Source organism: Acipenser ruthenus, chromosome 54 (assembly GCF_902713425.1).
Source record: "Acipenser ruthenus chromosome 54, fAciRut3.2 maternal haplotype, whole genome shotgun sequence".
In the NCBI taxonomy this organism is placed as follows: Eukaryota; Metazoa; Chordata; class Actinopteri; order Acipenseriformes; family Acipenseridae; genus Acipenser; species Acipenser ruthenus.
This window is the reverse complement of record NC_081242.1, coordinates 1,185,697-1,209,147: the sequence shown is the minus strand read 5'-3', so window position 1 is coordinate 1,209,147 and position 23,451 is coordinate 1,185,697. Positions and strand designations below refer to the sequence as shown.

The following is a 23,451-nucleotide window of genomic DNA, read 5'->3' as shown; positions in this document are numbered from 1 at the left end:
GTGTATTGTGTCCCTCCCCCTTCTCCCCTTCCCTCCTCCCCTCCCTCCCTCTTCCCTCCTCCCCTCCCTCCCTCCGTCCCTCCTCCCCTCCTCCCCTCCTCCTCCCCTCCCCCCTCCTCCTCTCCTCCCCCCCTCCTCCTCCCCTCCTCCCTCCGTCCCTCCCCCCTCCTCCCCTCCTCCCCTCCTCCTCCCCTCCCCCCTCCTCCTCTCCTCCCCCCCTCCTCCTCTCCTCCTCTCCTCCTCCCCTCCTCCCCTCCTCCTCCTCTCCTCCCCCCCTCCTCCTCCCCTCCTCCCTCCGTCCCTCCCCCCTCCTCCCCTCCTCCTCCCCTCCCCCCTCCTCCTCTCCTCCCCCCTCCTCCTCTCCTCCTCTCCTCCGTCCCTCCTCCCCTCCTCCTCCTCCCCTCCCCCCTCCTCCTCTCCTCCCCCCTCCTCCTCAACTCCTCTCCTCCTCTCCTCCGTCCCTCCTCCTCCCTCCGTCCCTCCCCCCTCCTCCTCTCCTCCTCCTCCTCCTCCTCCTCCACCAAGATCAGAGTTTGAAAAACGCGTTTTAGCTTTTCGCTCTCCGGCCCGTCCGTTTTTTTGTCTTCACGCAGCGTGTTCCTCTGCAGCCGCCGTCGTCGTTTTTCATTCACTCGAAAATGGCGGCGCCCGGAGTCGACAACGTGAGTTTGTGAATTTTGAGAAATTATTTCAATGTCTGTTATTCATGTGCAACCCAATAATAATAATAATAATAATAATAATAATAATTCAGAGAGGAGTTGTAACCGTAGCGACCGAGAGTTACGCTTCTCTACACTAAGAGTATGTCGGAGATCTTGTTAAAATATCGTTTAATATGAATTTTTCCACAGTCTGGTCGTGTTTAGCTAAACAAACCAGTGCAGTTACGTATGAATTATAAACAGTGTGCTTTTGTAACTTTCTCTTTCTCTAAAATGCTTTTTTTTTCCTAGTCTTCTCTTCATCCCTATAATTCTTAATCTTAACCCAACCCTATTTATGTTTTTCCCTTTTGGACCTAGATTAATAAAGACGGGTGAGTTTAAGACTCTAGTCTGTATAATTACCGAACCCCACCCTCATTAAGAACTGATATACATCTTAAACTCGGTGTTAGACTGCTCTCGGCTGTGTGTGTATTTAATTTAATAATAATAATTATTATTATTATTATTATTATTATTATTATTATTATTATTATTATAGGGTAGCAGTGTGGAGTAGTAGTTAGGGCTCTGGACTCTTGACCGGAGGGTCGTGGGTTCAATCCCAGGTGGGGGGACACTGCTGCTGTACCCTTGAGCAAGGTACTTTACCTAGATTGCTCCAGTAAAAACCCTACTGTATAAATGGGGAATTGTATGTAAAAATAATGTGATATCTTGTAACAATTGTAAGTCGCCCTGGATAGTCGTCTGCTAAGAAATTATTATTATTATTATTATTATTATTATTATTATTATTATTATTATTATTTATAGCAGACACCCTTATCCAGGGCGACTTACAGTTGTTAAAAATTATCACCTTGCAAAAATCACAGGTCAGTGTATCACAGTACAGAGTATTGCATTACAGATAAGAGCAGTTATAAGGTACTGTAAAATCAGTAGAAAATCAAGTCAAATTCAAATAAGGGCAAAATGTAGAAGACAGTAAATAATTATATTTTAAGAGTGAGTTAAACTGATAGTAAAAAAACGATCTGCTTATACAAGTAAAGTCCAGTAAAAGCAGGCAGTGAGTCCGATAAAAATGGGTCAGAACGATTTCATATACGAGCCATTACAAAAAAAACCTGAATACGGATATCTAGAAGAGGAAAATCAAATACAAGATACAGGAAATAGTTACAATTATTATTATTATTATTTATTTCTTAGCAGACGCCCTTATCCAGGGCGACTTACAATTGTTACAAGACATCACATTATTTTTACATACAATTCCCCATTTATACAGTTGGGTTTTTACTGGAGCAATCTAGGTAAAGTACCTTGCTCAAGGGTACAGCAGCAGTGTCCCCCCCACCTGGGATTGAACCCACGACCCTCCGGTCAAGAGCCCAGAGCCCTAACTGCTACTCCACACTGTTGCAATTGGGAGCAGTTGTGGAGGTGTGGAGCAGTTTGGTTCAGTACAAGCTGCAAATCGCCCTGGAGTCTCTCCTGCGGTTTCTCAGGCTGCGGTGGCATTTATAAACAGTGTGTTTATGGTTTAATCCGAATGTCGTGTGATTTCATTCGTTTACTTGCGTCAGCCGCTTATTCGGGATATCTCTTTCCTCCTCACCCTGCCCCGAAGGCGTCCCAAGAAAGCAATGCCAACCGGGCGAACTTCTTCTGTCCTGTCTTTTGTAACGCGTCTGTCGTTGTTGCTGTTTTGTTCTGCTTTTAAGGAGCTGGTGGAAAAGGACCTTCCTGTTGCTGTGACTCTGCTAAACAATCTGACTGAACAGGTGAGACTGAACGCTGTCTTTGAGAGGAAAGGACTGCTGTGACCGCAGCTCTGCACAAACGTTTTGCATCACCTGTATCAGAGTATCGCAGTGCAGGGTATCAGAGTATCGCACTATAGCAGTGTGGAGTATAGGGCAGCAGTGTGGAGTAGTGGTTAGGGGCTCTGGACTCTTGACCGGAGGGTCGTGGGTTCAATCCCAGGTGGGGGACACTGCTGCTGTACCCTTGAGCAAGGTACTTTACCTAGATTGCTCCAGTAAAAACCCAACTGTATAAATGGGGGGAATTGTATGTAAAAATAATGCGATATCTTGTAACAATTGTAAGTCGCCCTGGATAAGGGCGTCTGCTAAGAAATAAATCATAATAATAATAATAATAATAATAATAATAATAATAATAATATAATCATAATTAATAATAATAATATTTAATATTTCAGACCAAGTTTTAGAAACTTAACATACAGTAAATCATTTTGTCTTCTACACACACACACTGACACACACACACACACATATATATATCATGCAATACAATTCTAAATCGATATTTCATCACTGAAAAAAATAATATAAAAATCCTGCATTTTCTTTTTTGGCTCCAAACTGCCGCGTCCTATTTTGAGGACAGTCCAATTCAGACGCGTTCCTGTAAGTCAGAGCAGTGCAATTTCACACTGGCTATGAAGCTCAAAACACATAGAAAATGGGTTTGCTTTATCATCGCTGTGACGAGGGAAAAAAAAAAAAAACACCAAGAAATTGATAAATTTTTTCAGGCTTCATAAATTAGTTCATTCTATTCCATAGGGTGATGCGAAACTTTTTGGCCATATAGCTGTAGGTAAAATAAAAACTATGTGCAATTTTCTGTTCATTAAAAATGATGACAGTAATCTGTCGCGTATCCGCCCTCACTGCTTATCTGCCATGTTCAAACTCTTCAGCAACGTTAGTTTATTTTTGAAGAGAGATTTAGTTCAGATATTGCAGATCCCACTGTTTTCGTATACTGTGGTGTGTGTGTTTCTCTGTGCGCTGCCATGCTGGTCGTCTCAGAGCGTCGATCTGTAAATAAATCCTGTTCGTCTGCGGGGGGGGCGTATCAACTTCCACCCCCTTCTCCATCTCCTGCCTGTCACTCAGCAGCGAAACCACACACCCACACGGCATTAATACCACAAGCGTTAATACCCTGTGTCTTTCTAAACAAGGGATATAGAGCAGCTCCCTGATAAAAGCTGAATCTCAAAACAATAAGTGTGTGAATATAGTCATTCTTAAATGGGATTTTAAAACAGGATTAATTCATCCGACTTTTTACATATCCACCCTGACTGTGGTCCCAGCGCAGTCGGATACACGACTGTGTGTGTGTATGTATACATATATCAAAATATCGTCACAGTGTAAAAATTTTAGGAGGCTCTACAAAATATAACGTATACTCAATGTTAACCTTTATCAGATATAACAAAAAATAAATAAAATCAATCGCATTTGATGTAGAAAGTGTTTCACATTTGAACCCCCCCTCTCTCCCCATTCCGTGTGAGATCGTGGATTATTCCTCCTCTTTGTTGCAGGTTGCCTCGGTTACCAGACACGTCCAGGGTTTGATAAAGAGAGTGAGGAATGGGATGTACCAAACGGCCAAGGTAACGGGGGGGGTTCTCTGCTCAGTGCTCGAACCCAGATCTGAAGAATTTAAAAAACAAATTGTTGCTTTTATGTGCTGTTTGTGAGTTTGTATTGTGTTTACTGTGCAGTGTGTGTGTGTGTGTCTGTTTTTGGGTGTCTCTGTGTGTGTATCGGGGTGGGTGTGTGCATGCTCAGTGATATCGGGGTAACGGTTTCTCTGGTTTCAGGGTCTCAGTTTCCTGGAGCTGCAGTGTGTGTGTGCGTGCGTGCTTAGTAATATCGGGGTAACGGTTTCTCTGGTTTCAGGGTCTCAGTTTCCTGGAGCTGCAGTGTGTGTGTGTGCATGCGTGTGTGCTCAGTAATATCGGGGTAACGGTTTCTCTGGTTTCAGGGTCTCAGTTTCCTGGAGCTGCAGTGTGTGTGTGTGTGTGTGCTCAGTAATATCGGGGTAACGGTTTCTCTGGTTTCAGGGTCTCAGTTTCCTGGAGCTGCAGTGTGTGTGTGTGTGTGTGCGTGCGTGCGTGCTCAGTAATATCGGGGTAACGGTTTCTCTGGTTTCAGGGTCTCAGTTTCCTGGAGCTGCAGTGTGTGTGTGTGTGTGTGTGTGTGTGTGTGTGTGCGTCCGTGTGTGCGTGCGTGCTCAGTAATATCGGGGTAACGGTTTCTCTGGTTTCAGGGTCTCAGTTTCCTGGAGCTGCAGTGTGTGTGTGTGTGTGTGTGTGTGTGTGTGTGTGTGCGTGCGTGCGTGCGTGCGTGCTCAGTAATATCGGGGTAACGGTTTCTCTGGTTTCAGGGTCTCAGTTTCCTGGAGCTGCGTTACCAGCTGCTCCTGCTGTACCTGCAGGACCTGACCCACCTGCTGCTGAAGAAGGTGGAGGGGAGGAGCCTGAGAGGAGACAGCGGGATCGAGAGGCTGCTGGAACTACGAACGGTAAAAAGCCCCCCCACTTCCTGTGTGTAACGCGCAAACTCTGCCCCCCACTTCCTGTGTGTAATGTGCAAACTCTGCCCCCCACTTCCTGTGTGTAACACGCAAACTCTGCCCCCCACTTCCTGTGTGTAACACGCAAACTCTGCCCCCCACTTCCTGTGTGTAACACGCAAACTCTGCCCCCCACTTCCTGTGTGTAACACGCAAACTCTGCCCCCCACTTCCTGTGTGTAACGCGCAAACTCTGCCCCCCACTTCCTGTGTGTAACGTGCAAACTCTGCCCCCCACTTCCTGTGTGTAACGTGCAAACTCTGCCCCCCACTTCCTGTGTGTAACGTGCAAACTCTGCCCCCCACTTCCTGTGTGTAACGTGCAAACTCTGCCCCCCACTTCCTGTGTGTAACGTGCAAACTCTGCCCCCCACTTCCTGTGTGTAACGTGCAAACTCTGCCCCCCCCACTTCCTGTGTGTAACACGCAAACTCTGCCCCCACTTCCTGTGTGTAACGTGTAAACTCTACCCCCCACTTCCTGTGTGTAACGTGTAAACTCTACCCCCACTTCCTGTGTGTAACGTGCAAACTCTGCCCCCCACTTCCTGTGTGTAACGTGCAAACTGCCCCCCACTTCCTGTGTGTAACGTGCAAACTCTGCCCCCCACTTCCTGTGTGTAACGTGCAAACTCTGACCCCCACTTCCTGTGTGTAACGTGCAAACTCTGCCCCCCACTTCCTGTGTGTAACGTGCAAACTCTGCCCCCACTTCCTGTGTGTAACGTGCAAACTCTGCCCCCCCCACTTCCTGTGCGCAACACTGAAAGCGATTGTTTGTGTCTTGGTGTTACAAGTTGAGGCTTGCTCCCGCTTCCTGCGTGTGTGTGTGTGTGTGTGTGTGTGTGTGTGTGTGTGTGTGTGTAACGATGAAACGCACCTCCTGCTTCCTGCGTGCAGCGGTTAAGCCAGTCCCCGTGTTTTCCCTCGCCAGGTGCTGGAGAAGATGAGGCCAATCGATCAGAAACTCAGGTACCAGATCGACAAACTGGTGCGGACAGCGGTGACTGGAACCCTGGGTGAGAATTCACGTATTACCATCTCCCCAATTTAGCAGTGTCCAATTATTTTTAGTTTTTAAGCTCGGCTCACCGCTAGCACCCCCTAGCGGTGAAGATGAACCCACGCTGTCCTCCGAAGCGTGTGCCGTCAGCCGCCCGCTTCTTTACACGCTGCAGACTCACCGTGCAGCCGCCTCAGAGCTACAGGGTCGGAGGACGACGCAGCTCTGGGGCAGCTTACAGGCAAGCCCGCAGGCGCCCGGCCAGACCACAGGGGGGCGCTGGTGAGCCGAGGACACCTTGGCCGAACTAATGATGTAACTGTCTACTGTTCCTTTCCTTATCGACTTTTCCTTTATTTATAGGTAGATAGATAGAGATTATATATATATATATATATATATATATATATATATATTTGTGATACTGGTTCAGTGAAGGGCTGGGAATCAGACTCCTATTCCACAGCAGTGTGATCCATTCCAGGTTTTACTACCAGCTTGATCAGCCCCCCCAGTGTGTCTAGGTAACAAGCTCAGGTGTGTCTGATTATTAAACTCCTAGTGAAACCAGGAATGGATCACACTGCTGTGCAGCGGGAGTCTGATTCCCAGCCCTGCAGGGTTAGAGTGTGGATTATTTGGTGTCCTTCATTGTGAATTGTTTCTGATTTCCAGGAGAGAATGATGCTCTACACTTCAAACCAAACCCAGAGAACCTGCTCAGCAAGGTACCCCACACCGACTCACATTATCGTTCTGTTACCTTTCCCTGCCTTCCTTTCTTGATTTCCAGGAGCATACTGCACCCAGTCCTGGGGTTCAGAGCTCCCCTCAATGAAGTCTAGTATTATTAATATTGAAATGATCAGGAGCCAGGAGTTTGAGCAGGGTTACAAACTCACACTAGCCCTGCTGCTGCTGCTGCTGCTGCACCCAGTCCTGGGGTTCAGAGCTCCCCTCAATGAAGTCTAGTATTATTAATATTGAAATGATCAGGAGCCAGGAGTTTGAGCAGGGTTACAAACTCACACTAGCCCTGCTGCTGCTGCTGCTGCTGCACCCAGTCCTGGGGTTCAGAGCTCCCCTCAATGAAGTCTAGTATTATTCTTATTAATATTGAAATGATCAGGAGCCAGGAGTTTGAGCAGGGTTACAAACTCACACTAGCCCTGCTGCTGCTGCTGCTGCACCCAGTCCTGGGGTTCAGAGCTCCCCTCAATGAAGTCTAGTATTATTATTATTAATATTGAAATGATCAGGAGCCAGGAGTTTGAGCAGGGTTACAAACTCACACTAGCCCTGCTGCTGCTGCTGCTGCTGCTGCACCCAGTCCTGGGGTTCAGAGCTCCTCTCAATGAAGTCTAGTATTATTAATATTAATATTAAACAAACATATAGCTGCATGTCAGCAAGGCTCAGATGGGAGGTAACTCAGAGAGGCTTGATTGTTCAAACTCCTGGCGCCTGATCATTTATTATTATTTATTTATTTAGCAGACGCCTTTATCCAAGGCGACTTACAGAGACTCGGGTGTGTGAACTATGCATCAGCTGCAGAGTCACTTACAACTACGTCTCACCCGAAAGACGGAGCACAAGGAGGTTAAGTGACTTGCTCAGGGTCACACAATGAGTCAGTGGCTGAGGTGGGATTTGAACCGGGGACCTCCTGGTTACAAGCCCTTTTCTTTAACCACTGGAACCCTGGACTGCATTGAGAAGTAGTACGATGGTGAATTAGCCCGGTTTGCTGATTTCCGCTGTCTGGAATTCTGTTGTGCCGATTTTTTTAAGATCTTAAGATCAGCAGTGTGGAGTAGTGGTCAGGGCTCTGGACTCTTGACCGGAGGGTCGTGGGTTCAATCCCAGGTGGGGGGACACTGCTGCTGTACCCTTGAGCAAGGTACTTTACCTAGATTGCTCCAGTAAAAACCCAACTGTATAAATGGGGAATTGTATGTAAAAAATAATGTGATATCTTGTAACAATTGTAAGTTGCCCTGGATGAGGGCGTCTGCTAAGAAATAAATAATAATAAATAATAATAATAATAATAATAAATAATTATGTTTTTCTGTTGTCCAGCTGAGTGACTCTGAAGAGGAAGGCAACGAGGGAGAGGAAGGAGAGGTTTGTGGGAAGAGGGAGTCCTCCGGACCTACCAGGAAGTATATTCCTCCAAGACTTGCCCCAATGCCTTATGGTAAACGCCTTTAATTTGGTATTATATATTAATATCTCTCTCAGCTATTAGAATAAAAGACTCCTGTTCCACAGCAGTGTGATCCATTCCAGGTTTTACTACCAGCTTGATCAGCCCCCAGTGTGTCTAGCTAACAAGCTCAGGTGTGTCTGATTTATTAAACTCCTAGTGAAACCAGGACTGGATCACACTGCTGTGCAGCGGGAGTCTGGTTCCCGTCTCTGTGTTGACAGGGTCATTTGCTTTGTGTTTCAGACGGGGATCAGACGGACGCAGACAGACAGAAGCAAGTCCTGGAGCGAGCCAAGAAGAGAGCGCTGAGCAGCTCGGTGATCCGCGAGCTCCGAGAGCAGTATTCCGACGCTCCGGAGGAAATCCGGGAACACCAGGACTTCACCTCGGCCAGACAGGGCCATGAGGAGCAGCACAGGTGAGCGAATAACTGCAAACACCCAATCACAGGACAGGGAGTCTTCGAATAGCCAATCACAGGACAGGGAGTCTTCGAATAGCCAATCACAGGACAGGGAGTCTTTGAATAGCCAATCACAGGACAAGGGAGTCTTTGAATAGCCAATCACAGGACAAGGGAGTCTTTGAATAGCCAATCACAGGACAAGGGAGTCTTTGAATAGCCAATCACAGGACAGGGAGTCTTTGAATAGCCAATCACAGGACAGGGAGCCTTTGAATAGCCAATCACAGGACAGGGAGCCTTTGAATAGCCAATCACAGGACAGGGAGCCTTTGAATAGCCAATCACAGGACAGGGAGCCTTTGAATAGCCAATCACAGGACAGGGAGCCTTTGAATAGCCAATCACAGGACAGGGAGCCTTTGAATAGCCAATCACAGGACAGGGAGCCTTTGAATAGCCAATCACAGGACAGGGAGCCTTTGAATAGCCAATCACAGGACAGGGAGCCTCCGAATAGCCAATCACAGGACAGGGAGCCTTCGTCAATGCTGTGTGTGTGTCAATGCAGTATTTAGGGTTGTGTTTTGTATTGTATTGTGTTCTGTGTTTTGTATTGTATTAATTGTGTATTGTATTAACACTGTTGTATTGTATTGTATTGTATTGTATTGACTGTGTGTGCTGCTTGCTCCCAGGCGCCTGTATGAAGAGTCCATGATGGTCCGTCTGAACCTGTCCAAGAAGGAGCGCGTCTCCCGGAAGAGAGGCATGCTGGGAATGACCTCCCAGCTCCGCTCGCTCACGCACTTCCGGGACATCAGCGCCCTCACTGGGGGGGAGAGCTCCGCAGCGGTGAGACGTGTGTGGGGTGCTGTTTTAAAGTGTGTCTGTGTGGGTGGGTGTTAATAAGCTGACAGTGTGTGGCTTCTCTCTCTCTCTCTCTAGGATCTTGGGAACCCCAGACCGAAGAAGAAGAAGGGAATGAAAAAGAAAACCAAAAAGAAGGGTAAGAGACCTGTCTCTCTGTCTGTGTCTCTGTCTCTCCTTGTATGTGTGTGTGTGTGTGTCTCTCTCTCTCTGTCTCTCTCTCTCTCTCTGTCTCTGTGTGTCTTTCTCTCTGTGTCTCTCTCCGTGTCTGTGTCTCTGTCCATCTGTTTTGAAATAAGTATAACATGAAACTAATGAACTAATTATTATTATTATTATTATTATTATTTATTTCTTAGCAGACGCCCTTATCCAGGGCGACTTACAATTGTTACAAGATATCACATTATTTTTACATACAATTCCCCATTTATACAGTTGGGTTTTTACTGGAGCAATCTAGGTAAAGTACCTTGCTCAAGGGTACAACAGCAGTGTCCCAGACCGGGGATTGAACCCTCGACCCTCTGGTCAAGAGTCCAGAGCCCTGACCACTACTCCACACTGCTGCCCCAATAACTAATAACATGGAACTAAGCTATAAATAAAAATAAGCCACAAGAAACCAAGTCAAATAGAGAAATGGTTCAGCCTTCAGCATCCAGCTCTGACCAAAAGCTTTGCATCATCACCCTGTATAGAATTAACTAATTGTGCTTCATAAAATTGAATGAAAGCTGCTGAATAATGTTCCCTAGATCTAAAGGTTCCACAGCAGTGTGATCCAGTCCTGGTTTCACTAGGAGTTTAATAATCAGACACACCTGAGCTTGTTAGCTAGACACACTGGGGGCTGATCAAGCTGGTAGTAAAACCTGGACTGGATCACGCTGCTGTGGAACAGGAGTCTGATTCCCAGCCCTGCAGTGTGGTTATGCACCTGTTGGTGGTGCATGTGTGTTAATGACAAAGACACGCATTTTTAATTTCATGCCTTTTTCTTTTTTCCTCCAGTTTTCAAGCGTCGATAAGCAGCCGAAGAGAAGTGAGAAATTCTTTGAAAATGCATTCGGAGTGCGTGTGTTGTGAAAGGCTGGACGTTCCTTGCATTTATACAAGAATAAACCCTTCATGGAAAAAAAAAGATATTTTTTCTCACTCTCACTGTTGCTCAGAATTTCTGATTTTTTTATTTTTTTTAATTTTTTTATTTGGAATCGCAGATTATTTTTCTTGTTTATTCAAACCCGGCTCACCGCTAACCCCCCCCCCCCACCCTGACTCGGGAGGAGTGAAGCTGAACCCACGCTGTCCTCCGAAGCGTGTGCCGTCAGCCGCCCGCTTCTTCACACGCTGCAGACTCACCGTGCAGCCGCCTCAGAGCTACAGCGTCGGAGGACAACGCAGCTCTGGGGCAGCTTACAGGCAAGCCCGCAGGCGCCCGGCCGGACCACAGGGGGGCGCTGGTGAGCCGAGGACCCCCTGGCCGAACTAATGATGTAACTGTCTACTGTTCCTTTCCTTGTCGACTTTACACTTTATATATATATATATATATATATATATAAAGTGTAGACTGGTTCAGAGCAGGGATGGGAGTCAGACTCCTGTTCCGCAGCAGTGTGATCCAGTCCAGGTTTTACTACCAGCTTGATCAGCCCCCAGTGTATCTAGCTAACAAGCTCAGGTGTGTCTGATTATTAAACTCCTAGTGAAACCAGGACTGGATCACACTGCTGTGCAGCGGGAGTCTGATTCCCAGCCCTGAAACCTAAAGATTGTAAGCAAGTAATCTACAATCAAGAATCAGTTTGTTGTCTTTATTGGATACAGATTTTACAAATCCATAAGCTTCATTAAATACTGGTCATTTACAATGGAGTCCAGAGGCAGGGACAACCCTGTGGATTTCAACAGTCGTAAGTTGTTTGTTCACTAGACAGCTGTATTGGAATACTGTGAAAGACAATACAGATTTTTTTTTTTACCATTAATACACTATACAGCTGTTGGTCAAAAGTTTTGCATCCTCACCCACTAGAATTGAATTAAGTTTGCTTCATAGAGTCCAATGAAAGCTGCTGAATAATGTTCCCTTGTTAACATATTGAATTCCACCCCCTCTATATAGAATGAACTCCCTCAGCTTCATAGAGTCCAATGAAAGCTGCTGAATAATGTTCCCTTGTTAACATATTGAATTGCACCCCCTCTATATAGAATGAACTCCCTCAGCTTCATAGAGTCCAATGAAAGCTGCTGAATAATGTTCCCTTGTTAACATATTGAATTGCACACCAGCTTTGTAGTTTTCCAGATACTTAACATTGAAACATATATATATATATGTATGTAGTAGTTTATTTGATTACACAACGTTAAATAAAATATCTAAATCACAGCTATCGATCTAACACACACATACATTTGTGTAAAGAAAGTAGGACTGAAAAAAGAAAAAAAAAAAAATCACGATTTCAGCGTGCCACTTCCGAATCACGCCAGCTCACAACGGTGAGTCTTCAGCTTCTGGGAGTAAGTGAAGCTCTGCCCGCAGGCCGGGCAGCGGTACGGGCGCTCCCCCGTGTGCAGCCTCTGGTGCCTCTTCATGCTCCCCACCTGACTGAAACGCTTCCCGCAGTCCGGGCATTCGCAAGGTTTGGTCCCCGCGTGGGTCACCTGATGCTGCTTGTAACTGAAAGGGTTCCTGAAGCGGTTCCCACACTCTCCGCAGTGAAACGGTCTCTCCCCGGAATGCACCAAGCGGTGAGACTTCAGGTGAGCCGGACGCCCGAACCGTTTCCCACACTCCTCGCAGGCGAAGGGTCGCCCGCCTGAGTGCTGCTGCCGGTGAACCTTCAGGCTGTTGGAGTGCCGGAAGCTCTCCCCGCAGTCCGGGCAGGGGTAAGGTTTGGCGCCCGTGTGAATGCGCTGGTGCGTCTTCAGCTGCCCCGCTTGGCCGAAACGGCGCCCGCAATCTGGACAGGGGTGCGGTTTCTCGCCGCTGTGGGTCTGCAGGTGTTTTTTGAAGCCGTGCAGGAGACGGAAGCCCTTTCGGCAAACGGGGCAGCTGTGTCGCGGTTCTCCGGCGCCACGGGCCTGGCTGCCGTCTGCCGGGTTCAGCCCAGATTGAGACTCCCCTTCCTCTCCGGAATCGCTCCCCAGTGCCTGGGCAGAAGCTTCGGTCTCGACGGGCTCTTCTTTGATGTGGACGAGTCGGACTTCGTAAACCTCCTCTTTGACTTGGTCAACCGGGACGGGTTCTGGTTCCGCCGGCTCCTCTTTCACTCGGGCCGGCTCGTCAGATTCTTCTTTGACGCGGACCGGTTCCATCTCCGAGCCTCGCTCCGTCGCTCTCTCCCAAGACCTGGGGGAGGGGGGGGGGGAATGTGTTGCAGTTTAGCCATTGCTTGATCTCTAGTGTTAACACTGAAAGCGTCTCAGGTTTTTTTGTTTGTTTGTTTTTTAATGGTGTAAACGGTTTGCGATCATTTTCTGAGCAGGATCTGAGTTCTGTTAATAGAATCTGTCTTTACCTGTCCGTGAAATTGTATTTACCTGCTAACTTTTGAATTTGGCAGCTCTCTCTCTCTCTCTCTATATATATATATATATATACACACACAGAGGGATGGGAATCAGACTCCTATTGCACAGCAGTGTGATCCATTCCAGGTTTTACTACCAGCTTGATCAGCCCCCAGTGTGTCTAGCTAACAAGCTCAGGTGTGTCTTATTATTAAACTCCTAGTGAAACCAGGACTGGATCACACTGCTGTGCAACAGGAGTCTTATAAACATTTTTTTTTTAATTAAATAATATCCTCAGGTGTTCTAATAAATTATTATAAACCGCAATTTAATTTAGGGTCGCTACCTCGGTCGGACGACCCCAAAAAACAACAAAACGGGACTTTTTGAATTCTGAACAGGTGTGTATCTTATAGTGTCCCAGGATACCGCATATTCGATTATTAGGACGATACAAGGACAACGGGGGGCAGCTGGCAACCCTAATTCAAGCATAACGCATTTTTATACATAAAGATGGGTCTAGCTTGCTGTACTGTACCTGCGCGTCACAAAAACAGGTCCCGTTACGTACCCCCAAAAAAATACAACTCTACCAGCGGGCTTGACGGCGCCAGTAGCCGGCAAGGCAGTTTACAAAAAACAGAAAAGCGTGAAATTGAAAGAAATTTCAAATTATCAACCCCGCCTCCATCAACACCCGTCGCGGTCTCCCGGAAAACAACACCGCCAGCCTCTTCCTGTCCGGAGTCGCACTGTGTACGCCCCGCTCGGCGGATCGGCCGCCTGAACACGAGTTCCGGCTTTAATGTGTTCCCAGCGTCGTAAGTCGACAGTAAAGACATTATAATTATAATAATAATAATAATAATACTTTGAAAAAAAAAAGTCTAATGTGAAAGATCGTTTAGAGATTTAAAGTTGAACAATTTAGACCGCGAATGGTGTTTTTCTTGATTAAAATCTCTGCTCCAGACCGTTCTTACCCTAATCCCCTCTTCACAGCACCAGCAACACGTTGTATGTTTTTTGAGATGTCTGTCGTCATTATGAGCAGTTATTAATGCAATCGGTGATGCATATTATTCAATTCAAGGACTTGCAGACCGAAACGTCCTCATATAATTATAATAATAATAATAATAATAATAATAATAATAATTGTTATTATTATTTATATATTTTTTTATTTATCAATGATTCAGTTTTTGTGGACCTAAATATTATCATTTTGATTTTGCACCTTTTTGGTAGACAGTCCTTTTCCAATGTGAGAGAGAGAGAGAGAGAGAGAGAGAGAGAGAGAGAGAGAGAGAGAGAGAGAGAGAGAGAGAGAGAGAGAGAGAGAGAGAGAGAGAGAGAGAGAGAGAGAGAGAGAGAGAGAGAGAGAGAGAGAGAGAGAGAGAGAGGGAGGGGGGATTCTGTTTAATAGAGGGAGGGAGGGAGGGGGGATTCTGTTTAATATAGAGGGAGGGGGTATTCTGTTTAATTGAGGGAGGGGGGATTCTGTTTAATAGAGGGAGGGAGGGGGTATTCTGTTTAATTGAGGGAGGGGGGATTCTGTTTAATAGCGGGAGGGAGGGGGATTCTGTTTAATAGAGGGAGGGGGATTCTGTTTAATAGAGGGAGGGGGGATTCTGTTTAATATAGAGGGAGGGGGGATTCTGTTTAATAGAGGGAGGGAGGGGGATTCTGTTTAATATAGAGGGAGGGGGGATTCTGTTTAATAGAGGGAGGGAGGGGGATTCTGTTTAATATAGAGGGAGGGGGGATTCTGTTTAATAGAGGGAGGGAGGGGGATTCTGTTTAATTGAGGGAGGGGGGATTCTGTTTAATTGAGGGAGGGGGGATTCTGTTTCATAGAGGGAGGGAGGGGATTCTGTTTAATTGAGGGGGGGATTCTGTTTCATAGAGGGAGGGAGGGGATTCTGTTTAATTGAGGGAGGGGGATTCTGTTTAATAGAGGGAGGGAGGGGGATTCTGTTTTATTGAGGGAGGGGGATTCTGTTTAATAGAGGGAGGGAGGGGGGATTCTGTTTAATTGAGGGAGGGGGATTCTGTTTAATAGAGGGAGGGAGGGGGATTCTGTTTAATATAGAGGGGGAAGGGGGTACTGTTTGATATAGAGGGGAAGGGAGGGATTCTGTTTAATTGAGGGAGGGAGGGGGATTCTGTTTAATAGAGGGAGGGAGGGGGATTCTGTTTAATAGAGGGAGGGAGGGGGATTCTGTTTAATAGAGGGAGGGAGGGGGGATTCTGTTTAATTGAGGGAGGGGGATTCTGTTTAATATAGAGGGGGAAGGGGGTACTGTTTGATATAGAGGGGAAGGGAGGGATTCTGTTTAATTGAGGGAGGGGGGATTCTGTTTAATAGAGGGAGGGAGGGGGATTCTGTTTAATTGAGGGAGGGGGATTCTGTTTAATAGAGGGAGGGAGGGGGATTCTGTTTAATATAGAGGGGGGAAGGGGGTACTGTTTGATATAGAGGGGAAGGGAGGGATTCTGTTTACTGTATTAATATAGAAGGAGGAGGGATACTGTTAGTATTAAAAAAATTCTTTGTCTGTATATTTGAGTCGGTTATGCCATGTATGTGCTTTGGCAACACAATTATTTTTATTGTCATGCCAATAAAGCCAATTTGAATTTGAATTTGAGAGAGAGAGAGAGTGAGAGTTAGTTAGTTAGTTACAGGAAAATAATTTCATCCAGGGTTTCTGTGACGTCATAAATTATGAGACCGGTCGAATTTATAAACTGTCACAACCGGAGATAGAACTTCCAATAGGAGCTTGTTTGTTTGACGTCTCATCCAAAGGACAGAGAACAAGGAGGTGAAGTGACTTGCTCAGGGTCTCACACACACACACACACACACACACACACACACACACACACACACACACACACACACACACACACACACACACACACACACACACACACACACACACACACACACACACAGGGAGTCAGTGGCTGCTGCAGAGTCACTTCCAATAAGACCTCAGTTTGTTTCACGTACCCCTTTGCCATGGGCACATTGAAGTCAGAGCAGCAGGACAATGGTAAAGTACACTTCAGCTGTATTCAGTAATATATGAAGAAAAACACAACACACCATGACCTCAGGTGACTCACACAGGCGTCACAGGGCAGCACAGGGTTACAATGCAAGCTTCATATTTAAACACAGTGGAGTTTACAGTAAGGGCTAAATCACAATACTGCTAGAATACAATATGAACTAGGATGCAGCCAGTTAGGATCACAGCAAGTTATATCTACAATGACAAAGTGCAAGGATAGCGCATCAGCTGAGGGTCCAGTAACATAAGAACATAAGAAAGTTTCCAAACGAGAGGAGGCCCCATTCGGCCCATCTTGCTCGTTTGGTTGTTAGTAGCTTATTGATCCCAGAATCTCATCAAGCAGCTTCTTGAAGGATCCCACGGTGTCAGCTTCAACAACATTACTGGGGAGTTGGTTCCAGACCCTCACAATTCTCTGTGTAAAAAAGTGCCTCCTATTTTCTGTTCTGAATGCCCCTTTATCTAATCTCCATTTGTGACCCCTGGTCCTTGTTTCATTTTTCAGATCGAAAAAGTCCCCTGGGTCGACACTGTCAATACTGTGTGTGTGTGTGTGTGTGTGTGTGTGTGTGTGTGTGTGTTAGTGTGTGTGTATCAGTGTGTGTGTGTTTGTGTTTAGGTCTCAAATATGCACTTTTTAGAAGCACATGTTACAGCAAAAATTATAAATCAGAGATATGGTATTACATGAAGTTCTCAGTTTGCTTATTATTATTATTATTATTATTATTATTATTATTATTATTATTATTATTATTATTATTATTATTATTATTATTATTATTATTATTATTATTATCCAGTCAGACTTCCAGAGACTAGGAGAGTGAACTCTGCATCATCAACAACTGCTGCTGCTGCAGAGTCACTTCCAATAGGAGCTCGTTTGTTTGACGTCTCATCCGAAGGACGGAGCACAAGGAGGTGAAGTGACTCGCTCAGGGTCACACACACGCGCACACACACACACACACACACACACACACACTGAGGGAGTCAGCGACTGAGCCGGGATTTGAACCTCCTGGTATTTTCTTTAACCTGTGGACCAGCAAACCTTCCTCCTTGCCTTGCCTTCTAGGAAGTCTGTCATTGGGTGAGGTCAGTCTGTCAGTCAGTAGGGGAAGCAGCTGATTGGTCAGTGAAGGGGGTGGGGAGAAGGTCAGCCTCCAGGTGAAACTGACCCAGGAAAAGCAAGCCAGGCTAAAAGCAGAGCTTGCAAACAGAGATTTCTTTAACTTCGTGTAGTACCAAGTATAATTTTTTTTTTGTTTTGCCTGAACATGCATTTCTTACAAAACTACATGTGAGACTTCTAGAGAAAAATGAAAAGTTTTTTTTTAAATGTATTTAATCTTTTTTTTTGGGGGGGGGGGGGGGGGGGGTTACACAAAATATTTTCAAAGGATAAAGAAAAAAAACATCCTGAAATTTTTTTTTTAATCATTTAACCCTTTTGTGTACCCCCCCAATTTTTTTTTTCATTAAAAAAATAAGTCAAAACAGATATGCAACTCAAAACTCTTGTTAAACGTCAAACGCATGCAACATTTATTAGGAAATGACAAAAAGAATATTCATGAAAACATCTTTACACAGTGACACTCCACAAAAACTTAAATTATATATATATATATATACATACTGAGCATCAAAAGAAATGTCTCGCTTTTACATTTGGATAAAATTCACTAGATGTGATTGAAAAACGACAAACTCTGTTTCAGAGCAGGTGCAGTGACTTTGTATCGTGCTGATTAACCATTGACATCTCGAAGATGCTGCTGAATGGTCTGTGGATCTCGGGCAGGTGTTGTGACTCTTGGTCTCCCAGTTGGTGGCGCTGTCCTTGACAGCGTGTGTCTGGTTATACCGTCTCGCCAGGTTTGAAATCGCTGGCTGTGAGCCCCCGAGACGGCGAGCCGCAGCACGCTGCCCTCGTCCAGCCTCCAACAGGCCGATCGCACGAAGGCGCTGCTCTCTGGACAGACGTGGCATGTTGGTGTTTTTTTTTTTTTTCTGTGGTTTTCTATATTGCTTTTATTCAAGCTTGCAATTCAACAGCTGAAATCGCTCCTTATCCAGCGTCCAAGCAGCTGTGTCACTAATTAGGTGATTAAGAGCTTCAGTCGCTCAAGCGTGTCGTGGTCAAGGATGAATGATCGAGGGATGAGAAAGAAACCAAAAACATTTTGTCAATGCCCATCATTTACAAACCTTATTTCTTTTGAAAATAAATGCTCGAGATTTGTATATATATATACATATATAATCTATGAACATATATGCTAATATATTTACTATATATATATATATATATATGTATTTGATAATCTAGTACAACATGACAATTAAAAAAAATAGCACTGACATCCACAAATATAATTTGGAGCAGCAGTTAATTAGTTAATTAAATGATTGAATTATTTATTTTTTTATTAATTATTATTTATTATTATTATTATTATTATTATTTATTTCTTAGCAGACGTCCTTATCCAGGGCGACTTACAATTGTTACAAGATATCACATTATTCTTACATACAATTACCCATTTATACAGTTGGGTTATTACTGGAGCAATCTAGGTAAAGTACCTTGCTCAAGGGTACAGCAGCAGTGTCCCCACAACCTGGGATTGAACCCACGACCCTCCGTTCAAGAGTCCAGAGCCCTAACCACTACTCCACACTGCTGAGACGCCTTTATCCAAGGTGACTTACAGAGGCTAGGGTGTGTGAACTATGCATCAGCTGCAGAGTCACTTACAACTACGTCTCACCCGAAAGACGGAGCACAAGGAGGTTAAGTGACTTGCTCAGGGTCACACAATGAGTCAGTGGCTGAGGTGGGATTTGAACCGGGGACCTCCTGGTTACAAGCCCTTTTCTTTAACCACTGGACCACACAGCCTCCATAATTAAATGTGTTTTAATGAGTCACGAACACAGGAAAGGTGCCCACAAGTGTGACTATGAAGCAAAGGATCCCAGGGTGTCAGCTTCAACAACATTACTGGGGAGTTGGTTCCAGACCCTCACGATTCTCTGTGTAAAAAAAGTGCCTCCTATTTTCTGTTCTGAATGCCTCTTTATCTAATTTGTGACCCCTGGTCCTTGTTTCTTTTTTCAGGTCCCCCGGGTCGACATTGTCAATACCTTTTAGGATTTTGAATGCTTGAATCAGATCACTGTGTAGTCTTCTTTGTTCAAGACTGAACAGATTCAATTCTTTTAGCCTGTCTGCATACGACATGCCTTTTAAATCCTAATTCAGGTCGCTCTTCTTTGCGCTCTTTCTAGAGCAGCAATGTTTGTTAATGTTCCTCGATATTTCAAAACGGTAAATGCTAAACTCTAGCATATTTTATGTCCAACTTTTCCGACATTATGTTTTCACCATCAGTGAATTATCAAACAAAATAAAAACATGAAAAAATAATAATAATAATAATAATAATAATAATAATAATAGTAATAATAATAATAATAATAATAATAATAGTAATAATAAATAACGAATGACATCCTTCTCATCCCAGACAGAGCGACCGTTAGCAGATATATATATATATTTTTTTTTTCCACAGCGGGGTAGCAGAATGTCCCAAAATCTTCGGAACACGGAGCCTTCCGGGAATTCCAAACCTTCCGGAAATTCTACATTTATTATTTTAAAAAAAAAAAGACAAAAAAATGACAAAAGAAAAAGACACGGGCTTTTATATGCCGATGCAAGAAAGTTCGGTGCTTGACCAAATCCGAAGGCTCGCTGGTCCAGCGGTTAAAGAAAAGGGGGTCTCGATACCAGGAGGTTCAAATCCCGGCTCAGCCGCTGACTCCCTGTGTGTGTGTGTGTGTGTGTGTGTGTGTGTGACCCTGAGCGAGTCGCTTCACCTCCTTGTGCTCCGTCCTTCGGATGAGACGTCAAACAAACGAGCTCCTATTGGAAGTGACTCTGCAGCAGCAGCAGCAGCAGTTGATGACGCAGAGTTCACCCCCTCTAGCCTCTATGGATAAAAACACCTGCTAAATGACTAAATAATAATAATAATAATAATAATAATAATAATAATAATAATAATAATAATATTAATAATAAATCTATTCGTTCGAAGTCGCGTGAGCCCGCTTGTGTTTTTTAAACGTATGCATGTGTCTGAAAGTCTTTCCACAATCTTCGCAGCTGTACGGTTTCACCCCCGTGTGAATCTGCTGGTGGACCTTGAAAGTGTTCAGGTGCCGGAAACTCCTCCCGCAGTCGACGCAGTGATATGGCTTCGCTCCGGTGTGGATCCGCTGGTGTCGCTTCAAGCATCCCGGCTTGGAAAAACTCTTCCCGCATTCCTGGCAGGAATACGGTTTCACCCCCGTGTGCAGCTGCTGGTGGATTTTCAGGCTGCGAAGCAGGTTGAAATTTTTCCCGCACTCTTCACAGGAAAACAGATCCTCTCCCGTGTGGATGCGCCGGTGGATTTTCAGGCAGTACAGGTCTCGGAAACTCTTCCCGCAATCCGCGCACAGGTACCTTTTTTCGCCGGTGTGGACCAAAAGGTGTCTTTTCAGCCCGGCCGGTTTGGCGAAACTTTTCCCGCAGTCCGGGCAGAGATGCGTTTTCGAACCGCAGCGAGCCATCCGGTGTTTCTCCAAGCTCCTGTCGCCGGAAAAATTTTTCCCGCAGTCGGGGCAGCGGACGGTGGACTCCCGGGCCGCGTGGGTCTGCAGGTGGCGGTTCAAATTACCCAGCTGGCTGAAACTCTTCCCACAGGCGACCGCGACGCAGTGATAGGGCTTCAGCCCGCTGTGAACCAGCCTGTGTTTTTTCAGCGAGCCCAATTCGGTGAAACTCTTCCCGCACAGGGGGCAGACGTACGGTCTCACCCCCGTGTGGATCCTCTGGTGGTCTCTGAAGTGCCCCAGTCGGCTGAAGCTCTTCCCGCACTGGGGGCAGACGTACGGTCTCACCCCCGTGTGGATCCTCTGGTGATCTCTGAGGTAGCCCAGCCGGCTGAAGCTCTTTCCGCACACCGGACAAGCGAAGGGTCTGGCGCCGGTGTGGGTGCGTTCGTGGTCTTTCAGGTGCCCCAGGTAGCTGAACGCTTTCCCGCAGGCGACGCACTGGTGGGGCCTCTCCCCTGTGTGGACTCGGAGGTGGTCCTTCAGGTGGCCTGGCTGTCGGAAGCTCTTGCCACATTCGGAGCAGCCGTACGGTTTCTCCCCCGTGTGAACGCGTTGGTGGACCTTGCGACTGTGCGCGTGCTTAAAAGTCTTCCCGCACTCGGGGCACTGTCGACCCCCGCGGTCGCTTCCAGAGGCAAGAGCCCCTTCTTCGCCCTCCGGGGTTTTCACAGAAGGGAGCTCCTCCGACTCAGCAGGGGCAGGTCCCAGACCCGCAGACTCCTCCTTAACGGAGACAGGCTCAAATCCTAGGTGATCGTATTCAACTTGGACAACGTCCAGCTCAGGGGACTCCTCTTTAACATGGACCGGGTCAAATTCAGCGGCCTCTTCTTTAACACGGACCGGATCCGCGTCCGTGGCCTCCTCTTTGACGTGGGCCCCCTCCATTCTCGGATCCCTTCTTTACCTCACAGCTTACTTTGTTGCACAACCTGCGTTAAAAAACAAAAACATTGTTTTTTTTTTGTTTTCCCCCACGATGCATTGCACACAAATAAAGGTTCGCTTTCAAAACACCCCTTGGCTTTTGCTCTCGGTGCTTGCGTGTGGCGGCTTTTCGTATTTATCTCAGGCAAAGCTTTTATATGTAAAACTGCCTGTAAGCAAGGTTTGAAAATCGGACATTTCTTAAACCTGGTAATAGCCCCATTTTTTTAAAATTATTATTTTAATGAAACTGTATTATTATTTATTTAGCAGACGCCTTTATCCAAGGCGACTTACAGAGGCTAGGGTGTGTGAACTATGCATCAGCTGCAGAGTCACTTACAACTACGTCTCACCCGAAAGACGGAGCACAAGGAGGTTAAGTGACTTGCTCAGGGTCACACAATGAGTCAGTGGCTGAGGTGGGATTTGAACAAGGGACCTCCTGGTTACAAGCCCCTTTTCTTTAACCACTGGACCACACAGCCTCTGTTTGCTTTGTTAACATGCGTTTCTTTCAAAACTCCACGTTTCAGCCAAATTCCATTCCCCATTTCCTTTTTAAAATCAGACTCCCTGTTCCACAGCAGTGTGATCCAGTCCAGGTTTTACTACCAGCTTGATCAGCCCCCAGTGTGTCTAGCTAACAAGCTCAGGTGTGTCTTATTATTAAACTCCTAGTGAAACCAGGAATGGATCAAACCACTGTGCATCATCACAGGGTTGGGAATCAGACTCCTGTTCCACAGCAGTGTGATCCATTCCAGGTTTTACTACCAGCTTGATCAGCCCCCAGTGTGTCTAGCTAACAAGCTCAGGTGTGTCTGATTATTAAACTCCTAGTGAAACCAGGACTGGATCACACTTTCTGTTTTGGATTTGTTCAGAAACATAACGACAGCTCCAGTTAAAACAGTGCCTAGTATTTTTGTATTTATTTTATTTTATTTAAACATTTTAAAATGCAATATCCGTGGTTCAGGTGAAGGCTACCAAACGTTGCCAGGTTCCAAGACCATGACGTCATTCTTCTCGGCCGCTCGACCTCACGGCTCCCCTTTGTTATTCAAATACAACTTTTGGGGATTTTTTTTTTTTTTAATATTTTATTTTATTAATTTATGCATATGAATGTTAAACTCACCGACGCAATCCGTCGAATTTCTTCTAAAATAAATAAATACATGACTACATCCCTATCATAGCGTATGCCTACGTAACTGCGAATATATTACTGATAATTGCATTTAAAAAAAAATGAATATACAGCTATATTTGTAATGAATTTGCAATCCCTTACTCACCAGCTTTTGTCTTGAATCCCCACCGCTTCTCAGCAGTAAACAACACGGACGTTTCCGATCCGCCGAACTGGATTGTGGGATCTGTAGTCCATCTGCTGCTGCGCCGGGAAGGTCAAATCAAAGCTTATATAAAATAAATGTTAATTAGAAGCAATACGGATTTAAAGAAGTAAAAAAAAACGATGCCACAATATGTAGAAAAAACCATAACAAGTCATGCGGTCAAAAACCTAGAAAATACTTCCAATGTTTTGATTCAAACACAGGCTCCCTTGAGAAAGATATCTACAACATATCGAAACGTTGGGCAGCTGGCTCTTCGGTAAACTCAACTCCCGAT

The 23,451-nt window shown here is 45.5% G+C and overlaps 3 protein-coding genes across 5 annotated transcripts; 1 reads left to right on the top strand and 2 right to left on the bottom strand.

The window, feature by feature from the left end:
• Positions 1 to 508: 508 nt before the first annotated feature.
• Positions 509 to 10,741, top strand: ngdn (neuroguidin, EIF4E binding protein). 2 transcript variants are annotated; one of them, XM_059016968.1, is made up of 11 exons: positions 509 to 662; positions 2,402 to 2,461; positions 4,051 to 4,122; positions 4,899 to 5,036; positions 6,021 to 6,105; positions 6,765 to 6,817; positions 8,175 to 8,292; positions 8,548 to 8,722; positions 9,406 to 9,562; positions 9,656 to 9,716; positions 10,592 to 10,741. In XM_059016968.1, the coding sequence occupies exons 1-11, from the start codon at positions 639 to 641 to the stop codon at positions 10,606 to 10,608; spliced, it is 960 nt and encodes a 319-aa protein (XP_058872951.1). In that variant the 5' UTR covers positions 509 to 638; the 3' UTR covers positions 10,609 to 10,741. The 2 variants fall into 2 exon arrangements, with proteins under 2 accessions (XP_058872951.1, XP_058872952.1); XM_059016969.1 differs by lacking the exon at positions 2,402 to 2,461 and having other exon boundaries at positions 546 to 662.
• Positions 10,742 to 11,387: 646 nt separating this feature from the next.
• Positions 11,388 to 13,872, bottom strand: LOC117398309 (gastrula zinc finger protein XlCGF7.1-like). Of its 2 annotated transcripts, none has more exons than XM_033997301.3 (2): positions 13,650 to 13,872; positions 11,388 to 12,944 (listed from the first exon to the last, which is right to left on the bottom strand). In XM_033997301.3, exon 2 carries the CDS (start codon positions 12,908 to 12,910, stop codon positions 12,074 to 12,076), a length of 837 nt encoding a protein of 278 aa, XP_033853192.1. In that variant the 5' UTR covers positions 12,911 to 12,944; positions 13,650 to 13,872; the 3' UTR covers positions 11,388 to 12,073. The 2 variants fall into 2 exon arrangements, with proteins under 2 accessions (XP_033853192.1, XP_058872955.1); XM_059016972.1 differs by having other exon boundaries at positions 13,683 to 13,872.
• Positions 13,873 to 20,005: 6,133 nt separating this feature from the next.
• On the bottom strand, positions 20,006 to 23,264 carry LOC117398292 (zinc finger protein 665-like). The gene is made up of 2 exons (XM_059016966.1): positions 23,112 to 23,264; positions 20,006 to 21,812 (listed from the first exon to the last, which is right to left on the bottom strand). The coding sequence occupies exon 2, from the start codon at positions 21,766 to 21,768 to the stop codon at positions 20,305 to 20,307; it is 1,464 nt and encodes a 487-aa protein (XP_058872949.1). The 5' UTR covers positions 21,769 to 21,812; positions 23,112 to 23,264; the 3' UTR covers positions 20,006 to 20,304.
• Between the last annotated feature and the right edge of the window lie 187 nt (positions 23,265 to 23,451).